This window comes from Melospiza melodia, chromosome 4 (assembly GCF_035770615.1).
Source record: "Melospiza melodia melodia isolate bMelMel2 chromosome 4, bMelMel2.pri, whole genome shotgun sequence".
Taxonomy (NCBI): Eukaryota; Metazoa; Chordata; class Aves; order Passeriformes; family Passerellidae; genus Melospiza; species Melospiza melodia.
Genome location: NC_086197.1, coordinates 63,292,395 through 63,314,816, shown reverse-complemented (window position 1 = coordinate 63,314,816; position 22,422 = coordinate 63,292,395). Strand labels below are relative to the sequence as shown.

General features: G+C 34.9%; 1 protein-coding gene across 2 annotated transcripts in view; it reads left to right on the top strand.

Moving 5' to 3' along the window:
- The window catches only part of LRRIQ1 (leucine rich repeats and IQ motif containing 1), a 104,544-nt gene that overhangs the window by 40,747 nt on the left and 41,375 nt on the right, over nt 1-22,422 (top strand). Inside the window, exons 19-22 of one of the 2 annotated variants that reach the window (XM_063154943.1) lie at nt 11,945-12,034; nt 12,739-12,863; nt 13,470-13,565; nt 13,899-13,984. In XM_063154943.1, coding sequence (XP_063011013.1) covers nt 11,945-12,034; nt 12,739-12,863; nt 13,470-13,565; nt 13,899-13,984 — 397 coding nt within the window. The remainder of the gene's footprint in view (nt 1-11,944; nt 12,035-12,738; nt 12,864-13,469; nt 13,566-13,898; nt 13,985-22,422) is intronic. The other variant, XM_063154944.1, reaches the window with a different exon arrangement.

Here is a 22,422-nt window from a genome sequence, read left to right as displayed (position 1 = left end):
AGGAATGGGCTTTATCTTTCTAACAATATAATGAATACTAGTCATTTCACCTGAACCATTGCTGATACCTTCTTGTATTCATATCAGCTCCCAGCCATTGCCAAAGCCATTCAGAGGCAATTGATGGCAGTAGTGTTTTGTGTCTGTTTGAATGCGCGATGTCAAACAGGCTGTCCCAGATGACATGAATGATCTGGCCAGCAGATGTTTTACAAAGTATGAGCCTGGTATTTAGTGATATCTTCACGTCTTTCATGTGGACTTTGGAGAATTCCAGCCTACATGCTCCAGAAGGCTGATCTTAAGGCAACCTTTCATCAGCAGTCCATCCTTGTAGCAAACGATCTACAAGGCAGAGCTCACTTTAGCTCTGGTGGATGAAATCTGACAGCACATTTGCTTGACACAGCTCTTACTTTTGTACCATCTAAATATGATTGCTTTCTTGATGTAAATATGATATGAGCCAAATGCAAAATGTCTAAACATGCCAAGGTGTCATAAAGCTGAATAAATTAAATATTACGAGGTTTTAGACAATTCTTTACCCTGAGCAGTGACCATAGAATAAATTACCGTTTTCTACACTGAATAAATGTATGGACGTATCTTATTCTCATCAAGAGAAATATCAATATTGATGATTACATGGCACACCAAGTAAGTACTCTATTTTAAAATCTTCATTTTTAATTTAATTTAAATCATTTTAGTCATATTTTGTCAAAAAGGAAGTCACTTTATAAGTTGCAACCAAGTTTAAAAGAAATCCATTACTGCTCTGTTTATCAAAGGAGATAACACTCCTGCCCTGAGACAGTGTTATTCTTTTTCTGAGGTTGATTATGTAGATTTTTTTAAAATCCCAGCCTTTTTGACAGCTTTTGAAATTATTGTTCAGGAGTTTCCTTCTTTTTTTTTTTTTTTTTTTTTTTTTTGCATATCCATGCTCAGGCACATAGCCATTCTTAATTTTTTGCTTACCTTCCACAGCAGGCAGGTAGCAATTTTATTTTTCTTTCTTCTCAATTTTTTTTTTCTGAGGGGTGAGAAGAATAAGAACTAGCTCATGTGTGCTAACTCTTAATAAGTAAACAGTAATTAGAAAAAAAGTTTCCTCATGTCTCCCATCTTTAATTTTCTTATCACATTTCCAAACTAGACCCATATGATGTGTTTTGTTTGCTTTTCTGATAATCCTTCATAATGTGGTTTGTCTCAGCCTGGGAGCTTACGATTGTGAGCTTGTGACAGTGATAGCTGTTTTCTGGCCAGTGCCAGGAAATAAGTGTAGCCCATGGATTAGAAGGTCCCCATAACACTTCTGGTATCTTGACCCTCTTATGTATGTCTAGCTCCTGTAATTGCTTATGAATGTCAGATCAGCATCCAGCTTTTCTGTATTGTATGCTGCAAAGAATATGATCTTTTTTTCATCAAATTTCACCTAAATTACACCTTTACAGGAAAGCAGAAAGGTGTCTGTTGAAAACTTCATTAAATCTATATTCTTCTTTTAAAAAGGAGGAAAAAAACTCTCTGCTAAGCAATATATTGGAGGATCAACCTTTTTTCATGAGTGTTTATCAATAATCTCTTGCTATGCCCCTCTTGCCTCGGTGGCTGTTTTAGTGGGTTGCATGCCATTCATGGTCTGTGGCACCTGCAGATGCATACAACTTCCACCTTTTTCAGCAGTGCTGCTTCTCTCATTTTCTAGTTGCCTCAGATAGTCTGGGAATAGGAGTAGGTTGTTGCAGTCAGTACCTGAAAAAATAAACACAACCCCAGCTACTAAAGGCTGTTGCTAACACTCCCAGCTTCACAGCTCATACAGGATGTGCTCTGGTTGCTTTCTCACCTTCCACCATGAGATCTCAGTTCTTCCTACCACCTGAAACGCTGTTAAGTTTTAAATCTATCTTCATCACTTGTCTCTATTCAGTTCTTGGTTAAATAGCCAGATTCAAACAAGTACTTCCCAAAAGATGTGATGCATGGCACTACAGATTTGGAACCTACAGGTAGCAAATGGTGTTTAGTATTTTTCTAAATTACATTTAGCTTCTCTGACATACCAAAGGATAGCAATATCATTAATTCCTAATCTTATATCTCTAAAGGCAAAGTCAAGCATCAAAATTGAATAAGCAAGGCAAGCAATGGAAAAATGTAAGTGGAAAAAAAAAGCTTTAGTTCTTTGAAATTTCTATTCACTACTGTAGTCTCAAAGGAAATTTGTTCTAAGCCAAAAGCATCATTATAAGTGGAATCAATAACACAGTCATAAGTTTTTCTCAATGAGTACATCTCCATCTGGAGTGTCTTGAAAGCTGAGCTAAGGATCTCTAATCATTGAATACGTCTTCCCTAAGTTCTTTAATTTTTGTGTAGTATTGAAACTGACGTTTTGGTAGCTATAGGTTGTGTTTAAAATATCTAGTTAAATGTCTAATATTTACCATGTCCACATACATTGATTTCCATTGAAAAAGATTTTTTAGTAGTCCCTATTTACAAATTTCAAGAGCTAACCTATTTGATCTGTCTGTGTTCTGTGAGAAGAAGGTATTGATTCAGTGAATATTGTTATTGAGTAAAATTGCAGCTCTTATATGGGGGACCAAAGAGGAACGTGAGGTGTCAGCCTCTGATCCTCTGCACTTGAATCTCTGCATGTCTCATTGCCTGGAGCTTGAAATCTTTTGGGTTTAGAAGAAAACAGATGTTATCTGATTGCAGTACAGCTTAACTCCCCTGAACATATGCAAGTCCAAGGGAACAGAAAGGATGCATCCAAGGGGGTTGAACAAACTGCCTGGTATCATTTGGAGGTTACTCTCTATCATCTTTGAAAGGTCACAGCAACTGGGGTGGTTACTGGTGACTGGAAAAGGGCAGACGTTGCACCCATCTTTAGAAAATTGAAGAGGAAGATCCAGGGAACTAGAAGCCACCAACATTATCTCACTTTCTGGGAATGCTTGGAGTAAAGAGATTCAGAAGCCATTTCTAAAGCCATGAAAGAAGGTGATTGTGAGAATCTAGCATGGGTTTACCAAGGACTCATCATCTTCATTGTTTTCTGTCACAAGGTAAATGGGTATTATGAATTATTATGAATAAGAAGTGTGCGGTGCATATTGCATGCCTTTATTTGAGCAAGGCTGTTAACTATCTCCCAGAGTCTTATTCCCCAAATTTATTGAGATATGGGCTGGAAAAGTAGACAGTAAGGTCATTGGCAAATTGACTGGACTACCAGGCTCAAATAGTTGCATTTCGTGGCGCAAAATTACACAGTCATAATTACTGGTGGACAGTAATTAATGGAGCCCATCATGGATGGTAGGGGGACCAAAACAGTAAAAAATTGAATCAGCAACCTGTCTGATGGAACAGAATGCAATCTCAGGAGTGCAGATGGCACTGCATTGAGGGCAGTGGTTGGCATGGTGGAGGATCAGGGTGTTCTTAAGAGCAGCCTCCCCAGGCTAGGTAGACAGGCTGAGCAGAGCCTCATAATGTTCAACAAGAGCAAGTGCAAGGTCCAATATATGGGCAATACTGCTGGCTAGGGTCTGCCTTTCTAGGAAGCAGTCTCACAGAAAAGGATGTGTAGTCATAATGGAGTTTCCATGTAATGCTTTAGTAACAGTGTGTACAAAGAATGATAAAAAACCCCAAACACCTCATATGCTATAATACAGTCTTAATTTAACTAAAAGCTATTTAAGTTTATGTCTAGTTTGTCGTGGAATAGTGAGCTAAGGAATTCTAAATGCTAAATGCTGTCCTACTACTCACTGTAGTATTTTTTTGGCATGAAAAATACTTAAAAACTTTTTTTTAATATAGAAATAGGAGCAGATTTGATCATTTAATGAACCAGGAAAACATCCCAAAGAATCAGCTTCTTTCCAAAGAGTATCATTACATGTCCCAAAAGATTTAAGGCATTGAGAATACAGACATGAATGAACAAATTTCAACTTGCAGATTCATTTATGGATAATTTACTTCAAATAGAAGAGACAGTGCAAGAGACGTATAAGGAAGACAATGTAAGTCAAGCTGAGAGATGATTTAGATGTACCTCTTGAGAAGTAAGGATTTGATAGTGTAATTAGAGGTTGGTTAACATAAATTGCAAAAAATCTCTGTTTATAACTCAGCCCTTCTTTCCTCTTTAGTTTCCAAAACCTTTTTTTTTTTGTTCTTGTTTTTGAAATAGGGACTTTTGAGCAAAAAGGAAAAGTTGTCTTGAAATTGAATCTAATCTTTCATGTGATCTGAACTTTGAAACATGTTAAAGGTTAAATGACTATAAACTTTTGACTAGTCTATTTTTTATTACCCTGTGCTTCTGCATGACTTCCCTTCTTTAGACAAAACTGCAAGCTGAAGCACAGTTTTCTTTTCTATTGTGTTTTAGTATTCATTATCTAAGCTGGATAAAACATTTTGGGTTATGTTCCTTCAAAATTCTTTGAATGCACAGTATTTAAGGGGTAGGGTTGAGGGGTTCCTTGGCTGGTATTTTTTTTTAAGTCTTTAGCTCATTGCCCCTTGAAAGTTTTGTTTCTTTGTTTTTCATGGAAGTAGAAAAACTTCAGAAAGGGTTTATAGAGACATAGCAGCAAAAATCTGTGTAATGTGCCAGAGTCAGAGAGGAGAAGTCCATTTTAATGGGATAAACAATATCTGGGGTCTTAGACCCATTTTGGGGAGTGGATTGAAGGTTCCAGGACCTTGATATTTATTGAGATGGGTGGAAGTTTATATTTCAAAAGATTTTTAAAGCATACATTTCTGGTGCTTACTTGAATCATGTCTAACCTCTGAAGTTGAGGTTACCATTTACCCATCTGTATTTTTTATTCCTGTATTCAAAGAAAGGACACAGAGCTTCCTTTGAATGCTGTCAGGAGTAAGATAAAAAAAGCATTTTTAGAAAAGTTTAAAGTCACCTAAGTCATGAATGACTGGTGTGAAATACAGTAAGATTCCTGGTTTTGGAGAGTTAATTATGTATGTAGACATTTAGCCTTTTATTTGAATGAAAACTTTCATGGTCCTTGAAATTTTCATTGTTCCTTTACTTTTCCACAATAAATTCTTCTCATTTTATTTGTATTTGTGTTAACACATTGGTACATGTATTAAATGTAAGTATATATATTTATATATAAATATATGCATTAGAATTTTAGAGAACAGCTAGTTTTCCAAGCTTATTAAAAAATTACATCTGGGGAAGACATTCTAGAATAAAATTTTTTGGGAAGACATTCTAGAATAAAATTTTCTTTAATGTTTTTGTTAACAGTATGTGATTTTTCCAGTAATTATCAATTTATCCTTAGAAATGGACAACTCCTCTTCTCATTTTCCTGCAAGAATGTACTCTAATAATTAACCAGTTTTTGTAAGTCTATAAAATCTCTTGAGGTCAATTAATCGTTGCAATGTTTCTCTGGAATTCATGTGATACTCACTACTTTTTTTGGCTTGAAACTTTGTTTGGTTTTAGCAGTCATAAGAATGCAGCTGTACCCGGATTTCTTTTCTAATGTATATATATTGTCCAATATAAAAACAGGGTTAAAAAGAAGCATTGCCAAAGGTTAAAATAACCTTTATTAGGGTGCTAACCTATTTATCTTCAGCACATAAAATATGTAAAAATACTGGGAGGCAAACTCAGAGAAAAGGAATGTTTTTCCTACTGTTTGAAGTTCAGATATATATTTACTGTAAAATGTGTATCCTCTAAGCTACCTAATTAAAAAGATTCTATAATTTTTATAATGTTGTTAAGTGCATTTACATGTAGATTTAAAATGGTAGAGTTCAGGCTGAATTTTTGTAGTACTGCAAGTAGAATAATATTGCAGCTAATAGAAGATTCAGTTGAGAAAGTTCATATCTGACATTTTCTTAGCTTTGGAAGTTATTTATAAAGTCTTGATCTGAGCTGATGTTCAACTTCCTAACATTGAGCTAAGCTTTACACATGAACTTGAGTTTCACAGAAAAACTAGTCCTTAGAGTAATCTGATTCCTCAAAGGAATGGATGAAAGAAAAGGCTAAATACACAAATGTATTCAGATCTTTAATTTCAAAGGAAGTTTTCAATCACAGTCTATCAACAATATACAAAAGAGCATAGAAAAGTGATCTGGTTCTTCTGTTTCAGCTATAAGAGCTAAAAATTCATAATTTCTTAAGAAATTTGTTAAAACTTACTTAGGATTTAAGAGAAGAATTTACCAGCAAATACTCTGGCCTTGGCAGAAAAAGGTTTAGTTTAAAAAGAAATGAAATATGTTTTCCTGGACTAGCATGATATTTAAATGAAGTATCCTACAAAGTGAAATATGTTTGCCAGGAACCAAGAGAGAAAGTTACAGCTTTCTACCAGATGAAAGACAGTTCAGTGGCTGGCTGTGAGTATCTAGAGCGTTAACCTTCAGCATAAGATCCCTCGGCCTCACTGCTCCCCCTCCCACTCTGAGCAAGTATTTAACCTAGGGGATGTTTAACATCAGGAAAAGTTGTTCTTCATGTGAAATGTATTGCCCCAAAATAATTTTTGTAAGTTTATTTAAAAGAGTCATAGAAGGATGTTGAAAGTTTTGCCTTTCATTTGTCTTTGCTTTTACCTTTTTTATTGTCTTTCAGTGAACCAGACTTTAACTGCACTATTCAAATATACTCACTAAAAACCAGAAGTTAGGGACATCACCAACCTTATTCAAGTTTGGATTCTATAGAGAAGACTTAATGGAAAGATTCATGCTGATTCATTTATTGGTTTACTCTAATTACATTGTATTCTTATTGAAAAAAAATTTGAATGTGAAGAGGGCAGATACTTTGTAACATCTGGTTGAAAAAGGGTCATTCCTCCCGAGGATGATGCTGATGGCCTACCTCACACAGGGGAGCAGAAATACAGAAAAACATATTGGATAAAACCAGGCAGATGAAATGGAAAGAAGAGTGAATCTTTTCTCAAAGCACAGGATTCTGCACACTATTTCTATGAAATTCTAATGTGGAAATACTGTTTCTGGTAGAGGATTCTTTTTCTTTTTCCCTTGCCATTCTTCCTGTTAGGTTATAATGATCAGGAGCCAGTCATTACTCTTAGTTCATGGGATGTTTTGGATGCTAGCTTGCTTCTGCATGTCTACATTTTTGTGTAATTTACTTGTTTTTATCTTAAAATACCATATAATTAAATGCACCACATAAATATAATTGTTTTTTTCTGACTAAGCCATCACAGTCCTGAAAACAGTGAATGAGTCAATGAGGAGATAAAAGAAGAAAGGAAAGAGGTATAAAGAGTTAGTTTTCCCTGATTTTCAAAGATAGTTTCACTGTTTTCTTACATGGTGATTCTGAGGTCTGCCACTCTTGGAAACCTGGGGTAGCTTCAGCTCCCATGGTGTCCAACATGATGTCCTTTTGAAGTTAATCTACACCACTTCAGCAGTTGCATCCTATGAGTCATATACATGATTGGCATTCTTTCTAGGTTGATAGAGAGATGACATGGCAAACATGCTGACCAGATAGTTACATTTGTCATTAGAAAATAGGTAACTACTTTAGGTGAGGAATATTTGCCTAGATTTTAGCAGAAAGTCCTTAAACCACCAGTTTTCAAGGTCTAAAACAATGTACTAAAGGAAGGATTGTCCTCATCATGTCCAGCTTTTTTCATCCTTTCCTCAAGCAGCTGTTGCTGAACTCTTCTGGAAGCAGAGTAGTGATGTAGGTGGATATTTGCTCTGACTAGAACAGAGTTGTTAGATGTCAGATGCTGGCCTTTCTTTTCAGCCTGTATTGTTAATGCCTTTTTGCATCCTCTGCTTCAAACCATAGTGCAGTTTCAGGAATTGATTTGGTTTCTATTATGCTCTTGTGATCCTCCTTGATCTCAGAAAGATGAAAGGCAATGTGTGATGGCATTATTCACAGTTTGGACAGTTACTTGTGGAAGTGCTTCAAAGCCTGAGTGTAAGTTTGACACTGTCCTGAGAACTGTTTTTTGTTCATGGTGTGAATGTGACTCAGAACAGTCCTAATTATGTGTACAGTCATGATATATTATAAAAGATTACTTAGCTCCAGAATGTAATCCAGAGCATATAAAAAATGCCTTGGATTAGATTTTGTAAATAACGTTTGCACTAAAACTTGACTTTTGGGCAGCTCACTCAGACCCAATTAAAGTTAGCAGAACCATTCTCACTCACTTTGTTCGTTGTAGGATTGAATTCTGTTTCTGAGACTACAGAAGTTCAATGCTTGATGTAAATAGTCATTGCATTTTGCAAAGGAAACAATTGAGTAAATACTGGAAAAATGAAGGAGGAACAAAATTAAGAGGATATATAGAATATGCCATGAAAAAAAATCCATAAACCTCCGGAGTTTGCTAATAAACTGCACAATCAAAGGAGGAAACCTGTAATATTAGTGTGTCAAAGGATAAAAAATGCATTTTGAATCAGGATAAAAAGTTATTGATCCTGATGGATAAGTGGAAATAGCTAACAATATTAAAGTTTCATTATTAAATTAAAATTCAGAGAGAAAATACTAACACCAAATAGATTCACACCTCCTTCTTCCTGAAGAGTAGTATCATGCCCAATTGGATTGTGTTAAAAAAGTGCAAAAAATAATAGAAAGCTCTATGTATGTTTTGTGTGTTTATGAAACTTGAAACCTAAAGTAATTAATACAGACCTTTTTGAAACAATTCTGGAAATAAAGTATAGAGGATGCAAAAGCATAAAAGATATATTCAGATGAACTAATATGTGTTAAATAAACTGTGTATGATTTACACATATGAGTAAAGCCACATTGTATACTGCATATTCAGGAAATGACTTAATTTGGCTTTACAAATAAATACAAGTATAGCACACCTATAGCTGTTTGTATAGACCATACAGTCAAACCTGACATTTTATTTGCTTTTTAATTCATCTCAGATTGTTGTTTTTTAATCTTAGTGAACAATATCTGTACAAACAGATCTAGTTTTAAGCCTTAGGTGTTGGTAAATCTGTCATAAACTTTTCATTAGGACTGTATAGGGAAGGTGTGGGCAACTGTTTCTTGAGCTTGGTGCTGTGAAAATGTCCAGGCAAAACATAGTGGGAGTGTTTGAAAATCCATTGTGTTTATTTTTGTGGACAAAACAAACATCAGTGTGGTATATTTTTATGATATGCTGTGCATTTATAGGACTAAAAGATGTAAATGGTAAATAAGCTGTCTTTGTTTTTATTGTTGTGCATATTTATAACTTTGATTCATTTTCATTCACTTTTAGCTTTTTACTGATATTTCTTTTCAACACTTAGGACACTGAATTACATTTTATAGGCTACAAAAGAAATAAAACCACTAGTAGTACTAAATTAATAAATGGCAAACACTGGGCTAGGAAAATATTAGTGAGACAAGTTTCAATATAAATACTAAGAGTTTAATTGGGTTATGGTACAACTATAAAACAAAATTATTCTGTCAATGTACTGCTAAGTGATTCTTGTTCCGAGAAAATTGGCTACATCTTTGGAGTGTTATTTCTCTTTGGGATTTTTTGTTTTGGTTTCGTTGTTTGTTTGTTTGGGGGGTTGTTAGGTTTTGAGGGTTTTTTGGTTGGTTTTTTGGTTTGTTTTTTTTTTTTTTACAAAATATTTCATCAGAGAAGTAAAAATTCAACTAGCCAGCATGGAGGCTTGGCCTGAAATTTGATATTAGAGCTTGGATAATATTCACTGCTACTGGAAGACCTTTAAGTACTCAGGTCAATGGACACATCACTGTGTACACAGATTAGGTTGATGGACATTTAAATTGTGCAAGAAATAGAAATCTACCTCTCTCCAAACTGTATTGATTCTTTTGCAAATGAAGGAGGAAGAAAAATTTCCAAAGTTTGCTATTTTCATATACCTGTATATACCAGCACTGTTGACTGGATTATAGGCCCAGTCTTAAAAAATAAGTGAAAAATTCTCATCTGAAGAATTAAAAATATGATTTGCATAGTGCAATTGAGAAGTAAATTTAAAGGGAACTAGGAGGAATAATATCTATTTTCAGTGGAAGTTTTCAATCAGATGTTGTACCTTTTTCATAGCTTTTCTTTTTGACCATTTTGCTGAAATTGTTGTAGCTTTGTCTCTACTGAGATATGAACTTGTCAGTCTTCTATGTTCAAATAGTACCAATGTCACATATTTAATTAATCACCTCTGGGATTTGATTTACTACAGTCTGCTTTCTGGTATTTTTATTTTTTTTAATGACAATTGTGTGAATCAACCACTCAGTGGTTATCAGCATAAGAGTAATCACATCACTGAGGAGAGATAAATTAGTGGGTTGTAAATAACTGTTAAATTTAAAGAATGTGATAAATTTTATTTGTTGCATGCCTCTGCAGTTTATTTATATAGAATTCTTAAGATACACAACTTCCCAAGAGAGGAGGTATATTAAAATGGACAATGTTATGTATTTATCATGAATTGAAATGTTAAGGAGTGGAAGAGTGTTTATCTGTTAATAATGAGGGCATAGAATTTTTCCAGATTTATTAAATAAAGGAATGAAACCCAAAACATACTGTAATCAAGTAACAGGGAATTCCAGATGCAGGGAATCAATCAGATGCAGGAATTCATCCCTTTTAACACATGAAAATAAAATCAAACATTATTTTTCAAATCTTGTTCAGAATGGAAGCAAAAAGAGTGGTCTTAGAGCCACTAAATCATCTGACCAGTACCTGAACTAACCCTTCAAAATACCTGGAATATGATTCTTTGGCCTCCCAGTATTTCAAAGGCCTTGGAAAATCTTGTTCACCAATCTAAAGCTGTACAAAGTTTCCACTAACTACACAAAGTAAGGTATCCAAACTTAGGATCATTTCTCAGGATCAGAAATCAGTAAAATCTGAAATGTTTTATGAATGGGAGAAAGATAGTCCAGTTTTATAAGTAGATATTTCCAAAAGAATGAACCCCAGGCTCTTTGCTGTTGAAGTAAGAAGAACCTGAATGACTGAGCCCTGTAAGTCAAGCCAAATTCTTCAGTGGTATTGGCTTACTGTGTGGGAGTGATGTGATTCTCTTACTTATTGAAATATATTGAAAAGACATCATAAAAAACCTCAAGGACCTATAAGAAAACCAAGTCATATACAGGTTGGGTTTGAAACAAAGTCTAGAGTTTATTTTTACGAAAGAAAACGGAATTCTACCTTAAAGTGCTAAGAACACCAGTTAGCAACTAATTCTGTCACCCTTCTTTATTCCAGCAATTATTTCAGTTTCCCATTTAATCCATTACATCAGAAATAAAACTACATAATTGAAGCATATAGCATTATATAGCATTTACTTTTTAACCCCAAATTTCAATGAAAATTACTCACCACTTCAATTCAACAAAAACAAGTTTGACAGAATCAGGCACCTATATCCAGGACATAAAATAGTCAGCAACAGCACAAAAAGCTCTTCATACTCCTTATGCCTTTAAGTATCTTAGGTCTGTATTTTTTCAAAGTTTGGCAGTCTTTTATAATAACTTGGGTTTACTAAAAAAGTTGGCAAAAAATTACAGTAATTTGAGAAAGAGGGGTTGCATTTATGCAAAACCAAAACCCAAAAAGGACCTTCACAACCTACAAATATTGTTGATTTGTTTAAAATAAAACAGTACAGCACAGCATCTCTGAAGGTGCTTTTAGTCTCGTTGCTCTGCAGGTGGCAGTTCTGATGTACAACTTGAAAAGATGTACAAAGTATGTTAGACAATTTAAAAGAGACTTTGCAAGAGTTATCAAAACTAAACTGGTTTTATCAGTGCACTATTTGACTTTGCTCATTCATGCAGGCTGCATTAGAGAAGGAATGGCTAACTCTAGATTCCACCCGTTTCCCTTCAAAAACACTCCTGCTCTCAAACCAGCTGCACTGGCCAAAGGTAACATGTCACAGAAACAACTTAGTCTTCAGTCTTTATTCATTCTTTAAGGAAATGCTGTTCTGAGGTGATTAATATGACAACTTAGTGACTTAAAAACACAATTACTTTTAGAAGTCTCAGACTTCCTCCTCATCTCCAGATGCAATTTTTCCTTTAGGTTTTCTTTCATTTGCTTATTTTTTCTTTATTTTGGATTTATTTCAACATTTTACTTCACAGTAGCACAAAAAAGATGATGTGCTTCATCTGCACATTTGGCAATGGATTAAAAATTGCTAGTTGACAAACTACTTTAAAAATACTAAGATCTGCATTATATGACAACAGCTGAATTCTTTCAGAACAGCTAAAGGTCATCGAACTGTAATGTCTGCTAGATAAACTCTGAAATTTTGGCTTTTTGTTTTTGTAGAGCTTTGTATTCTTATAACAAGCATAGTATTACTTATGTTTTGTTTCCTACAATTAAGAGAAAAGAGTCTTAAAAATATACAATTTATTGTATTTAGGGATATATGTAACTAAAGTCCCCTTTTTGTCCTATTCAGTTAGTTGAAAGTAAGGTCTGCAATGGGCATATCAACATTAAGAATCTTTTTAGTTATAGTGATAAACTCTGCAAGCCCTGGTGCAGGTTTTCCTGCACATTTTAAACTCAAACTTATGGGTACAATCAGCTCCATTCCTTTTCTTTCTCTTAGAAGTTTTCTAGGCCTTCAGATTCCAGTGAACATTCAAATAGTTTGCCATTAGCACCACAAGAAGTTTGGCAGTGTGCTAACAGACCACAGTCATACTCAGCAGAAAAATACCATTTTCATAGCAGGTAAGTTAAATTATATTGTTTTAAACTGTATTTAGTTCATTTGGATTTGACAAAAATAAAAAGGAGAATAAGAAGGTATTTTCTGATGCATTTGCTCCTTTTGGTGAATGTGATATTACTGGAGTTAAAATGTATTTACTTTCTAAAACCAAATGTATTAAATTCGGTTGTTATTTTTCATTGACTACTATAATTAGGAATATAAGAATATATATGTGTAGTTTTATTTATTTAGGTTTGACTACAAATCATAAAACTTCTATTTTTTCATATATGTTATGAAAAAGATGTTGAAATAGAGATCTTTAAGACTAGATAAAGATTAAAAGGGATTTCTTAAACAGCTGCATTCTGTGAAAGGACTGAAATATGCTTCAAGTAATTGAAATGTAAACATTTAAAATTGATGGCAGACTTTTATTACTCTCAAAGATAAAACCTTCATGGAGTATTAAAAAGGATTTTTTTGGTATCATTTCCAAGCTTCAAAAGTGCCTTTAAAAGGCACAAACAAGTTGCAGAATAAAAAAGGCTGCAAAATAGTGTAATCCCAGACCCTTTCATATTTACTTACCTTTCAGTACAGCTCTCATACTTTGTTTCCAGGGCAGGGAAGGAAACAATGTCACAGCTTTCTAACTGTAAAGAAAAAAAGGAGTTTTTATTTGTGTCAGAAAAAGAAGAGAAAATATCAGAAGAATGGTATGTTAAGCTCTTTTATTTACACAATGACTTCCAAGAATAGGTATTGTATAGTTGGCTGTTGTTGCTTACTTTCTTTACTTTCCACTTTTGAAGAATCTCTGTTTTCTACCAAAATAAAAATTATTGTCATTATTTTTGTGTCTAAGAAACTATCTTAATAAGTTGCAATAATGTAATGTTAAGATAGGAATTGCAGCTATCTCTGTAAGTCAGTACTGTGGATCAGTACTACACAGCAGTATTCTTTTTGAAAAGTGTATTATACAATAATATGCAGCTGGTGTAACATAATACATGTGAAATATTTAGTAAGCTATTTTCTTCCCTTAGGGGTTTTAAGGATATTTCTACTGCACAGTTAATGCTGAAGAGGGCCCATAAAATGCAACCTAAAAAATACAGTAATAAAAGTTTAGGTAAGTCAACAGTTAAAATAATGGTTATATTGATGTAATTTTTCCATTCTTAAAATAGTATTTCTCTTTTAAAAATTTGCTTGTACAACATTAAACATTAATTTGAATGAAGATGGAGTGTGATTCAATAAAAACAACTCAGTTCAAATCAGCATATTTAGATTTGAAAAACTATTCTACTGGATTTTGAAGTTGAATATTTGACAGCTGTGGTAAGCAGAAATTTTATTTCTTCCTGTTCATGTATCTCATCTTCTAGATGTGGAATTTGTATTTCTGCATTTTGTGTTTCGTATATTTTCTTCTTCAGAAAATCTTAGGTTAAAAATTTTGACTTATGCAAGAACTATTTATGGAAACAACAGTTTGATATATTTGAAAGTACATCATTAAATATTTTAAATTATATATTTAGTGTGGAAATAGATAAAGCTTATTCAGCTTCTCATCCAATGTGTTCTGGTTCTTCTCAGGTACTTCTAATGTCAATGAACCTTTCTTAGAGGTTGTTACTATGAGATGCTAATAGAAATGTTGCTGGAATATATTAATAAACATATTAGTCAAATATTGATAGTACATGAAATATTTAAGACCCTAGGTGACAATAGGACCTAACACTAAATGGTCTTTAGAAAATGCACCCTTATTTACTTATATTTTGTATCACAAGCAACACTCTTCTGCATAACTTTGCAAAACTCTTCTGTATTAAGTGTTGAAAATATTGAAAGATGTTTTGATCTTTGAAGGGGAAAAAAAAACAGCCTACAGATATATCTAGACAATATTTTTTTCTGTAATTTTTTTCTGCTTTAAATATCATAACTATGACTAAGACTAAATAGGATTAAAAATTATCTATAATTTAAAAAAATAATAAAAGGGATAGGTGAAAAAAGACATATAATCTGCAAATCATGCTTTGTGGAAATGAGAGTATATGGTTAGGAAGTTAAAGTTAATATTTTGAAATCTTCATAGCTTTCCATGGTGCCCTACCATCTTACCTTATTAAAAAAAAGTAATAAGTGTTTGGTGTGCAGCTGAGGTTTTATATATATATTCCATTTTTGGGCCTCTCTATAATTTTTCAATGAGTAAAACTTACTAGGTTATATCTTCTTTTCTCCATATGCTGTCTGTCTTATGTTAGTAATTAATCCAGTCAGTGATGTTGGATTGAGCATATCAAATTTGCTGTCCTATTTTTGTTGTAGTTCTAATGGATTTCATGGATATGTTTATGTTCACTTTGTTCAGATTATTCAACATGATGTATGGGTGTTGAGCTTTTTAATGTAGTGCTTGGAATATTCTCAAAGTACATTGCTAGTTTTAAAAAAATTGAAAAACCTTTTGCCCAATGTTTTTATAGTTTCAAATTTTCTCCTCTTGACACATAGAATTTTTTTGTCTTGCTGACTATTACATCAAGCGCAAAAATAACCTGTGTATATAATTTGCCTGTATGATTTTCTCTGTCAGTCATTAAAATCACAGTGTTTTTTTCAGATGAACAGAAAGCATAGTTTCCAGTATCAACAAATGTGGCTGAAAATATTTCACTCCATCCCTTTTCAGTAAAAAGGTTATCAAGCTGGCTGTTCTTTCTCATACAGCACACTGACAGTTGACTGGTTCCTTCCTTGGTCTGTAAGGAAATTATTAATGGAAATTGATAATGGAAATTATCAATCAAAACAAGTATTTTCATTTTTAATTGATCTTAAAGCTATGATCTTATACTAAAAAAAAAATTAATTATCCTGATAAAATATTTTCCATGTGAAAAGAATCTCTACATATATAATTATGTTTTCCATCAGGTATATTCTCTGAAAGAGGTGAGAGTAAATCAGGGTCTTTTTGAAGGTCTGGTGGAAGAGAGGGAATTTTCAGCCTTTAAATTAGAGTGGATACACCTTATCCTGAGGCTAGCCAACTCCAGATCAGGAAACTGTAACCAGACCCATTAGGCTGCCAGTATCTTTCCTAGTTCTCTGTGTGGTACAGCTCATGCTAGGTTACTTTTAGCAGTTTCAGTGTAACTGGGGAGAGAGTTCACACTGGGAAGCAATTGCTTTGAGTTTAGCCCCACTGAAGCAGGAATTACAAAAGATATTTGACTACTTCCAATATTCAAAAGCAGATTGAAATTCATCTGAATAAGTAGATGTCAACATTGTCTTTTAATGTTCCCATAGAAGGTACCATCCTATTGCCTTCATCTCCACTGAAATGAAGTTCATTTATCTTGCGCTTAGTGATATGCATATGGAGAGTTGTAGGATTTCATTTTAGCAATACTATTTCTGTTCTTTCTTTTGAATTTCCAGGTCTTCAGTGTTATACTTACAACTGTTTCCTTTTTAGCTTTCTAATTGAAAGTAGCTGAAGTATGCTAACTTCAAGAAAATAATTTTTTTGTGATAAACATTCATACCCACTAGAAAGTAGGCAACCAGCAGCCACTTAGAAATGGGAATTATAAGGTATAAAGAAGCAATTTTTGATGTTATACCTACTTACACATCTGACTTAGAAGTAAAACTTCAAGCTTTGAGAAAATGCAAAGCAACAACAACTCTAAAGATTCTAGATACAAATAAATTAAAAGCTCTTCACATTAAACCTGCAGCTTTTATGTTGAGATTGCACTATAATCCCAAACATCTTTTCTGTGCTATTGATCATTGAGTGTAAAGATCTCATTACTTGCAGTAATAAGGTACTGATGCATCCTCTTGGAACAAACTAGCTGTCAGAGTATGTTGTCTGGTTCCATATGCTGTCAAAGTCCTTTATCTTAGACGTGAGATTCACAAATGCAAAGTATTAAACCAGCTTGCATTATCAGAGAGTTATACAGTTGCTTTTTTATATTTTCATGACATATGCTGGGTTGGAACCTGGACTGGACAGCCTTGAACATCATTGATCCTTAATCTATTCAGGTGTGGAAATTATTCCTTTTTATTTTCCTTATAAAACAGTTATCTTCTACTAGTGCAACAGTGATGATATCCATTTGATAATTATAGAAGTCCACATCTGAGTTAGTCATCTGCATTGTTTTATGGAAAGAAATTTCCTCTTAAAATATGATTCAAAAGCAGGCTATTTGAGTCTCACTGTAAAAGCACTTATAGTTCTCCACTGCCTAGGCTCAAAGGCTAGACTGAATTGCTGAAGTACAAAGTTAAACTCTAGATATGTAGAAGTAACCAAGGAGTATCTTACCTCATATGTCTGGCCACATATCTTCTCAGTAAAGAAAAAAGTATGGCAAATAGTAGCAAGTGCACTGAATTTGTATTGTATTGCAAGGGAGAGAGAGCTTAAAGTAGCATAGCCTTATGATAGGGAGTGATTCAGGCAAGGTTTATATTGCAGCAGACCAGTCCCACCAGCTGATGGCCTTAAGGCCTGTATGCCCTAACCCACTGATGTTATGGATGCTAGTTTATGTTGTTGAAGAAAGTTATAGCCTGCATTTTACTGATATGAAATGTATGCTGTGTCTGCTTCAACTGTTTTTACTATACATTAAGATAATACAAAAAGTGTGGGCAAGAAACCAGAAAATTTGAAGCCAAGTAAAACTGGAATAATGTCAGAAATATTCCTGTTAACCTGGGTGCATAATACTGTATAGAAATTCTAATTCAAAATCTAAATACTGCAGATATTATTGCACCTCACAGTGCTTAAGTGGCTGTGGCTCATAACAATCTTAGCTTCCTAAAGATGTCTTGGCACAATAGTACCACATTTCTTGCTTAACTTGGAATTTCCCTCATCCTGTGGATTTTATATTAGCCTCTCCGTTAACTTCTTTTTCTTCTGAGATGGCTGAAAGCTTGCCTCTCCTACACTGGTGTATTACTTCTTGCTTAACCTTTTCCTCTCCAGAAAAAGTTCTCTTATCAGTGGATCAGGCCCAGACAGCATGAATTTAGAAAAAGCAGGTCCTGCTTTGGCCAGCCTAATCTCATTTTATGACCAGGTGACTCACCGGCTGGATGAGGAAAATGTTGTGGATGTTTTTCACCTGGACTTCAGTAAAGCCTTTAAAACTTCCTCCCAGAGCATTCTCCTGGAGAAGCTGGCTTGGTCAGGTGCACTCTTTGCTGGGTTAAAAACTGTCTGGATGGCCAGGCCCACAGAGCAGTAGTGAATGGTGCACCATCCAGTTGGCAGCTGGTCGCCAGTGGGACTCCCCAGAGCTCAGTATTGGGGCTGGACCTCTTCAGTCTTAATCGATGATCATGGGTGGGGGTGGGGGTGCAGAATCGAAGATAGCCTCAGTAAATTTGCTTAGATGACACTAAATTTATCTGCTGGAGGGCAGAAAGGCTCTGCAGAGGGATCTGGACATGCTGGATTGATGGTCCAAGGCCAGTTGGATGAGGTTCTACAAGGGTGCTGAAGTGCTGGGTCCTGCACTTGGATCACAACAACTCCAGGCAGCGCTGCAGGTTTAGGAAACAGTGACTGGAGAGAGGCCCAGAGGAAAAGGACCTGGGGATACTCATTGACAGCAGCTGAATGTGAGCCAGCTGTGCCCAGGTGGCCGAGAAGGCCAATGGCATCCTGGCCTGGATCAGCAATAGTGTGGCCAGCAGGAGCAGGGCAGGGATTGTGTCCCTGTACTTGGCACTGGTGAGGCCACACCTTGAGTCCTGTGTCTGGTTCTGGGCCCTTCACTGCAAGAAGGACGTTGAGGTGCTGGAGAATGCCCAGAGAAGGGCAACAAGGCTGGGGAAGGGTCTGGAGCACAAGTCCTGTGAGGAGTGGCTGATGGAGCTGGGGTTGTTTAGCCTGGAGAAAAGGAACCTTAGGGGAGGCTTAATTGCTCTGCACAAGGCCTGAAAGGAGGCTGTGGCCAGGTGGGGGTTGGACTCTTCTCCCAGGCAGCCAGCATCAGAACAGGAGGAAATGGCCTCAAGCAGTGCTGAGGGAGGTTCAGGTTGGAGATCAGGAAGAATTTTTTTCACTGAAAGTGTAGTTAAGCATTGGAATAGGCTGCCCAGGGAGATGGTAGAGTCATCATCCCTGAAAGTGTTCAGGAAATGACTGGATATGGTGCTTAGTGCTGTGCTTTACTTGGCATGGTGATGTTTGGTGAAACGTACTTATGACCTTGGAGATCTTTTCCAGCCTTAATGGTTCTAGGATTCTATGGTAATACTTGTTGCCACATAGGCAGGAAAAAAAATTTTTAAAGGGTAAAAAGCAGCTGAAGTGGACTTTGATCACTAGAACCAGAACACAATGATAAAGATATTTCATAGATGTCAGCATATATTTTTCATTTGAGTTTAGAATTTTAAACAGCAATTCAATACTAGTTAAAAAATGAAATAAAAACCAGTAAAAAACTCAACCCACTTTCCTCAAATACACAACCCCAAAACAGATAATTCGTCTTAACAGTCAGAATGAAATTTGTGGCATATTGTTGTTTCTTATTACACGTTACATGAAAGACTATTGATCTACATTTTCTTAGTAACTGAAAAAAAGCTACTTTTGTTGTGATTGTCAGTTCTGCATAGAAGTATCTTCTGAGAACTCCAACCATGGATGAGTTTGAGTTCTAATTGCCAGGCCATTATGGAACAAAATCTGGTCTTTTTTCCAAATGAATTTAAAGTATAGATAAGCATCTGTTGCTGTGTAAAACTTAGTCTTATCATCTCTTTAAAGTTGTCACATTATGTTTTCCTAATTGCAGGTATTGCACAACAAAAATTAATGGGAAATATTTTAATTTTTCAGTTTCATGTATTAACAAGAAGCTTAGGAATGTAGTGCCAGATCAGGCAGTAACTACTCCTTCCATATTATCTCCATAACATATCTTGTGTTTTTCCAGCTTAACTTTGCTATTTGGAGGCAGCCAAGGAATGTACATTAAATTATCTCCCTGGTTTCTAGATTGAGAGCACAGATCATCATCTGATAAGCCGCATTTAAATGAGTATGCCTGAATCCAGGAAGATATTTCTATGATTTTGAACTATTGGACTCTTTCACAGCTCTCTGTGTGAAATCTAAAACATTTGATTGCTCATCATCAAAGCATACATGCAGTTCATTTCCCAGCTCACTCAGAGACTGAAAAGCACTAGTATTATGAAGTAATCTATGTAATATTGCTTACATTTGGGACTAGATAAAGAAAAAGACTCATTTTTAATAACAGAAGAGCGGTAGGCAATGGTTGAGGTGATCCAGGTATGTACAAATTCAAGTAGCTGGCACTGTGTTAAATCCATATAGATTCTTTAAGTTATTTCGCAAAGATTCAAAGATAAATCTTCTGATGGAAATCTCTTAGAAGAACAATTTCCATTATTTGCCCTTCTTCCCAGTTCACGGAAGACTTTGCTGTTGTTATCTTTGTGCACAAATAAAAGTTTGAGAAATTGAACTTGGGAGTAATTGCTCTGAGTGACTTCACCAAAAATCTTTACTATAGTTTAACTTTGGACTCAGTGTTTTCATAGAATTGGGTGGGAGGTTGGTAAGGAAAGATATTTTTAAAACATTTTGGAGCAATGTCAATAAATCCACATAGGAAAAAATATAATATTTCGGGAATTATTTTAAATTAATCAAAATTAGTTTGGAAATTTTCAATTGCATTTTGTCTTAAGTTTTATATGATTTTGTCAATTTTTCTTTGGTCTTTTATTGAAGAAAGACACTGGTTTTTGTAATTTGCATAAAGCTGAAAGAAGTTAGAAATCTTTTTTGTCAACGCTGTAGGCTAGATGTTGGAAAACTTACAATTATGAAAAATTGTATTTGTACATTTTTATCTGTGTGCAGGACATGGATGGCCATGTATCTTAGAGCTATACATCAGACAATAATAATTCATGCTTAAAATATTTTTTATAACTTCTATTATCTAAAATTTCAAGGAAAAGTTTAGTGTAATACAGTTTCAAGGTATTTTAGTCACAAGTCTTACTGTGATTCACTATCCCAGAAATTTGCTACCCTGATGAACACCAGTCTGATACAAATTTTTTTTAGCTGGAAGGCTACTTTATCCATTTATACAGAGTGAAAGGATCTACAAACCTGGCAATACAATTTGTAAATGAACTTATCTTATTATCAGAATCATTCTAATAATCACCTTTGAAACTAATGGAACTAATCATTATTTATTTTGCTTCTTGGATAGTTTCATTGAATTTAGCTAGTGAAAATGAGTTAAAATTTCTCTAAACATGACATCCTGTGGGTTAATCTGAAAGCTATAATCATCCTACAATCATATGACAGAGGCTCTTGGCCAATTTGAGATAACAAATTGTAAGGCAACGCTGATTCTGCTTTGTGAAGAAGGCATGACCTAATTTACTCCCTCCCCACATGCCACCATGCCTCCATCAGTCAGGTTTGCTGCTTTGTGAGAGGTTAGCACCATTAAGAACATTTTGTCAACCACATGCTGCTGCAGTGTGGACTGACCAAAAACACTGTAACATCTTGACGTGTTTTGCCAATGCATTATCTCTTAGAGCACCACACCCCACTAGAGATCTTCTCCAGGCTTGTAATTGATCTTCCCATTCTCTGGGAAAAAGCTGGGCTCTTAGGATCCCTTTATGTACCATTAGTTTGTAATTGAAGTGTCTACTACATCTGTAGACGGCTACATTATAAAACCACATTTACAGATTGTTGTTAAAATTCCTAAGAAGTTGCTCACCATCTTACCAGGATATTCTGATCATTCAGAAATAAGAAAACCAACAAGAAAGATATTTACTTTGCTGCAGTACTGTCATGGTCTTACAAGCTCTTTCACTAAACACTAATGAGATAAGTAAGGGACTCAAAATGAAGCCCGAGACATAACTAGTAATTTCAATGTATTATGTCTGAATGCTCTTTGAGTCTTTCCATAACCTGTTTTTCTGCTCTGTCTGCTCTGGCAGTGTCTCACATATTCATTTTTGCTACATGCAAATTCTTTGAGAAAATTTAGATTGCCATTTCTACTTGATAAGCTCCATTGCTTTTTTCTCCTCGTTACTAATTTCTAACCTTTTCGAACTGTTTTTAGTCATCTTTGTAGATAAGCTTCTTCTGCCTCATTGTTTCTCATATTCCTGAGAGTGAATCTATCTGTTTGGGCTACTGCGCTGTTTTTAAACATATTTCTTTTATCTTTTCTTTGGCATTCTGTTAATTATATTACCTTGCTCCACGGCATACCTACAGAGCTCTTTATACTTTGCTCATCATTGTGTGTCTGCTTTTGTTTCTACATTCTTTTCAATCCCTATTTTTTTTTTTAGTATTATCACTGGTTTATTCTGCATTGTGCCCACAATTTTCGCATTCCTTCTGATGCACTGTTTCCCTTAAACTCTGACTTTCCTCTTGCGCCTAGCAAAAAATTCTTCCTT